This window comes from Arachis ipaensis, chromosome B3, assembly GCF_059453495.1.
Source record: "Arachis ipaensis isolate K30076 ecotype BB chromosome B3, ASM5945349v1, whole genome shotgun sequence".
NCBI classification, from domain to species: domain Eukaryota; kingdom Viridiplantae; phylum Streptophyta; class Magnoliopsida; order Fabales; family Fabaceae; genus Arachis; species Arachis ipaensis.
The window spans coordinates 4,398,855-4,403,640 of record NC_142438.1 but is presented as its reverse complement, the minus strand read 5'-3'; the positions used below and the strand labels follow the sequence as shown (position 1 = coordinate 4,403,640).

Sequence of the window (4,786 nt, the reverse complement as noted above, 5' to 3'; positions counted from 1 at the left end):
GGCAGCATAACTCCCCACAATTCATCTCCAAGTTTCAATCATTCCCACACAGAAGAAATTAAAGAGGGTGTGTAGAGAGAGAGAGAGAGAGAAGATGGTTGAAGAGGAATTCCGAAAGGGTCCTTGGACCGAACAAGAGGACTTCAAACTTGTGTCATATGTTGGCTTATTTGGGGATCGTAGATGGGACTTTATAGCTAAGGTTTCAGGTTTGAAGGTGGCGGGCGATAAGATACAATATAAACATAATCAAAATACATACATATATATGATTTTGTACGTCCTTCTTCGTCGTAGGTTTGAATAGGACAGGTAAGAGTTGCAGGTTGCGATGGGTTAATTATCTCCATCCTGGTCTCAAACATGGTAAGATGTCTCCCCACGAACAACAACTTGTCATGCACCTTCACTCCAAATGGGGAAATAGGTTTGCTTTCATTACTCCCTATCTTTATTTTCGTGAAAATTCAGATGCAGTTAATTTGATAGTAAAATATGTTAAATAATTTGATAGATTTAACTAAAAAAAATGTTAGGATCAACAATTTTTGTGATTTATAACTATCAAATAATAATTTTATTATTATTTTAATAATAGATTAGAGTCGTACAATAATTGAATATATTAACGCAGGTGGTCAAGAATTGCAAGGAAGTTGCCAGGGCGAACAGACAATGAGATCAAGAACTTTTGGAGGACTCAGATGAGGAAGCAGAAGGCACAGGAGAAGAAGCGTGCACCTGCAACCACCCAATCATCTCCATCATCTTCGTCTACGAGTTACCAGTCCTCATCTTCTTCCAACAAGGATATTGGGGAAGAGAGCTTCTACGACACTGGAGGGCATAATGGTAATAACAACAACATCACTAACACGATGGTGAAAGAAGATGATGGAATAATAATTAATAGTGATAGTAACAATGTTGTTGATGATGATTACTCTATGGATGATATATGGAATGATATCGCCATGTCTGAACAACACAACAACTTTATTTCTTCTTCTTCTTCTTCTTGTTCTTCTCCGTCATGGCATGACTACTACTATTCTTCAGAACCACTGCCACTATGGATGATCATGGATAATCAAGAACAAGAACAAAGTAAAGTCTTATTCCCTTCTTCCTATGAACCACTCTTAACCACTTAATTAGGAGGATTCTTTTTTCTTTTTTCACAAAAATTAAGTTCATGTATGTATAAATACGCGCCACGTGTCAGTCTTATGGTGTGACACAGCTGTAATCTAATGGATGGATGATGGATCTGGATCATGCACCTTCACTACCTTAGTGTCGTGTCAGTGTTTGTATGTTAAATGTTCTCATCAATGTAAAATATCAACAGGCAATGCAAATTCAAGCTTTTAATTTTATAAGGTTTAATTATTTTGCTGTTTTCTGTTTTTTATAGTTTTGTAAAAATTTTAATTAGGTCTTTATATATTTTTGAATTGAATTTTTGTACTAATTTTTTTTAATTTGGTCCCTACATTTTTTTTCTTTTTCATTTAGGTCTCTATATCAATTATTTTTTTTAGTTAGATTTCTATAAAATTAAGCGAATTACTACTAAGAGGGACTTAATTGAAAAAAAAATTTGGTATAACTAATTAAAAAAAAAGGTATAAAAACTTAATTAAAAATTTTATGAAACAATAGAAGTAACAGAATAATTAAACTATTTTATAATAATGTGTTTACATATGGCGCAACTTTATTTAAAAATATTTGTAGCCACTAGGTAGCTAGTGCGTGAATAATTGTATAGATTTCCAATTAGAATAATGTAAGATGGCACCACGGATAAATAAAGAACAAGACCACACATATGAATAAAGTAATTAATTTATTGTGTGACCAATTAAGATAAGATGGGCCATAGATTAGGCCCAAGGTTATTGGTCCATCTCCTTAATGGTGCTGACGGAGTCTCCCTCCACAGCTCCACTGCAGGTAATGCAATTCTATCTGTGAGGGACTGCAATGAATGGCATACATCACACTTCACACATGTTTTTGAAAATATCAGTGTGCTTTTAATTGAGTTTTTCTTCTTTTGATCCTTTAATCTTGATTTCAGAAATAAATTTTGCAGTGGTGCTTTAATGAGTGTAATTCATCAATATATAAATTTTGCAGTGGTGCTTTAAAATAAAATTATCAATTTTAAATCCATATATAAAATTTATTTTGACCCTCTTGTTTTATAACAGTTATATATTTGAAAATAATTTCTGATCCAAAAGTAAAAATATTACATGGGTTGGACTTTGGAGTTAGACACAGTAACAAACTAATAGTTGACCACACCCTTAACGAACTTAACTAACTATTTCTAGTTATAGTAACTCTTTTTACTTAATAGTTACCACAACTGTGGACATATTTAATTCCAAGAAAATGATATTTGTTCATTTTATAAAAAAAAATTAAATATTTCATTTTCTTGAGTATGTGGCAGTGTTTGTGAGGCGCAGAGAAAGGAATAGCAAAAGAGGAAGAATGGGTGGCTTATCGAAATTGTATCTCCTCTCTTACAACTCTCTTCAGGCAATTGGCTGGTAACTTCATTTCTCCTTCCTTCACTTCCATAATTTTCAATTCCCTTTTTGTCCCTTTCTTCATTGCTCCCACTATGTTCCATCCACAGGGCTGTTTCGTCATTTCAGATTTTGTGCAACCTCCTATCCACTTCTTCTGTCGCCGGAGCTTACTCCTCCGCTGGAAAATTGATAAGTCAGTTTCATATTCCCAAACTACCCTTCCCACGTTCCTTTAAACCCTAGTCATGAGCAATTCACCACTGTTTATTCATAATTACTATCTTAACTGTATACAGATCCAATTTTACAAGTGTTTCTGATTTTATTTAGGGTTAATTTCTTAGCGTAACAATGCAATTTAGGTTTTCTGCAATGTGCTGCATTCTTGGAAGTTATACATGGAGCCATTGGTGGGTTTTACTCTACACTCGAAAATCAAAATCACATTCTTTGCAACCAATTTCATTTTATCAACATTTACATTGCAATGCAGAAATTAAATTGTGCAACTTTTCAGGGCTTGTGCCAAGTGGAGCATTGCTTCCTCTCATGCAATGGGGAGGGAGGACACATTTTCTGCTTGCTATTGTTAGCAAACTTGATGAGGTTCTTCACTTTCTTCTCTTTCACCATACAATTAATAATGTCATGTTTGGTTTAGATTTTGGTAAAAGAAAAAAACTTGTTCATTGTAATGTAGCTTTTGTGCAAATTATGCTTTCTGCAGGTCCAGCAGTTACCTTCAGTTTTTATCACCTTTTTCGCATGGAGCATAAGCGAGGTGATTTGATTTTTAATTATTCTATGGATTGGATTGGATTGGTTTGGTTTGGTTTCATTTAATTTTCTAGCATGACCTTGCCATGTGAACAGTCATAAGTTACTAAAACATTACCAAGTTCTGATGCACATAGTGTTATATATGCACATGCATGACATGGCCATTTTCCTAATAAGATTTATTAATAAGAAAGATGATTGTGCTGCAATAATCTTTGGAGATGCAGGTCATTAGATACTCACATTATGCTTTTAGCTGCATTGGAAATTGCCCTTATTGGATAACCTATCTCAGGTAAATCTTCTATTTTATCACAATTTCTCAGACTGTCACATAAATTAACTGAAATCTGAGTTTAAAGTGTTCTGTTATTAGCACAATACATTTCAACTTTTTCTCAAGTCTAAGCTTGACTTGTTTTATCTTTTAATTAGGTACACTGCGTTTATTGTGCTGTATCCTTTAGGAGTAGGTCCTGGTGAAAGTGAGTTCATATATTATATGGCTATCTGGTTTTCTGAATTTTGTTTCTGGTTGACTTTAAAATTCACCCTTTCCTTTCATATTGTAATGTCAAACTGTTTTCTTTTCTTTCTTTTTTTTTCATTATATTAAATATTGCAACTGATCAGTGAAATATCATGCAGTTTGGATCATGTACCGGGCACTTCCAATTGTAAAGAAGAAGAACCTCTATTCGGAAACCTTTTCAGGCCTCCCATTTAGCTACTATGATTTCCTTAAGGTATGTTTAACATTTTGTTTAGATATTTCAACAATTATCTACTCTTGTAACTAGTTTAGTTATGGCTATTATCCCTTCAAAAGAAAAAAGAAAAAAAGAAAAAAAAAAAACGAAGGTAACTGCTATGATGTGTTTCCTATAAATGGAGCTGGTACTTTAATTTGCATTAAATAGAAATTAGAAAGAGTGGTTATATATAAATGGCCTGACTTATACTTTGCTATATATATTTCGTTCATAATTATCTTTGTGAAGTGTTAATTTATGCTTCATTTCTTTGAATCAGGTTGTACTTATCATTTATCCATTCCTTTGGCTCAAACTTTATCTGCATTTGTTCAGACAGCGGCGTTCAAAACTCTTTAAGCGCCAAGATAAGAAAAGAGCGTGAGGAGCCATTGATCTTGATTGTTATTGACACCTTGTTGAACTTCTGAATTTGTATTATTAGTTCCATATACACACATAGTTTCGTTTCAATCAAGCTGAGATAATAACTTTCTTTAATGGGGGCACTGCAGACACTGATTTGTATTTGCATATACGAATCTTTTTCTGACTTACTGACATTGTAATGATGCTAGCTAATGCAGTTCTTGCTTGCTAGAGAATGTGTAGTTCTGTAACCTCTGCTGATTTCTACCTTACGTGGATTCATATTGAGTTATTGACATATTCAATAAAGTAGCTTAGAAAGTTAGCTAGTTCAAA

General features: G+C 33.5%; 2 protein-coding genes and 1 long non-coding RNA gene across 4 annotated transcripts; 2 read left to right on the top strand and 1 right to left on the bottom strand.

Moving 5' to 3' along the window:
* On the bottom strand, positions 1-1,086 carry LOC110269895 (uncharacterized). The gene is made up of 2 exons (XR_002358725.2): positions 945-1,086; positions 1-837 (listed from the first exon to the last, which is right to left on the bottom strand). It is a non-coding gene; the product is annotated as an uncharacterized LOC110269895 (long non-coding RNA).
* Positions 95-1,386, top strand: MYB59 (myb domain protein 59). Its single transcript, XM_088509570.1, has 3 exons — positions 95-209; positions 298-427; positions 635-1,386. Exons 1-3 carry the CDS (start codon positions 95-97, stop codon positions 1,152-1,154), a joined length of 765 nt encoding a protein of 254 aa, XP_088365696.1. The 3' UTR covers positions 1,155-1,386.
* Positions 1,387-1,957: 571 nt separating this feature from the next.
* LOC107629135 (Protein-tyrosine phosphatase-like, PTPLA) lies at positions 1,958-4,786 on the top strand. 2 transcript variants are annotated; one of them, XM_088509568.1, is made up of 9 exons: positions 1,958-2,567; positions 2,657-2,742; positions 2,912-2,959; positions 3,067-3,155; positions 3,277-3,330; positions 3,557-3,624; positions 3,765-3,814; positions 3,978-4,075; positions 4,362-4,786. In XM_088509568.1, the coding sequence occupies exons 1-9, from the start codon at positions 2,509-2,511 to the stop codon at positions 4,464-4,466; spliced, it is 657 nt and encodes a 218-aa protein (XP_088365694.1). In that variant the 5' UTR covers positions 1,958-2,508; the 3' UTR covers positions 4,467-4,786. The 2 variants fall into 2 exon arrangements, with proteins under 2 accessions (XP_088365694.1, XP_088365695.1); XM_088509569.1 differs by having other exon boundaries at positions 2,527-2,567; positions 2,880-3,155.

Excerpts from the sequence above, each read along its gene's own strand:
- MYB59 (XM_088509570.1), top strand. The coding sequence starts at position 95 with ATGGTTGAAGAGGAATTCCGAAAGGGTCCTTGGACCGAACAAGAGGAC. Across the intron at positions 210-297 it reads CTTTATAGCTAAGGTTTCAG|GTTTGAATAGGACAGGTAAG; the intron begins GTTTGAAGGTGG and ends TCTTCGTCGTAG. Across the intron at positions 428-634 it reads CACTCCAAATGGGGAAATAG|GTGGTCAAGAATTGCAAGGA; the intron begins GTTTGCTTTCAT and ends ATATTAACGCAG.
- LOC107629135 (XM_088509568.1), top strand. The coding sequence starts at position 2,509 with ATGGGTGGCTTATCGAAATTGTATCTCCTCTCTTACAACTCTCTTCAG. Across the intron at positions 2,960-3,066 it reads AGTTATACATGGAGCCATTG|GGCTTGTGCCAAGTGGAGCA; the intron begins GTGGGTTTTACT and ends GCAACTTTTCAG. Across the intron at positions 3,815-3,977 it reads AGGAGTAGGTCCTGGTGAAA|TTTGGATCATGTACCGGGCA; the intron begins GTGAGTTCATAT and ends AATATCATGCAG.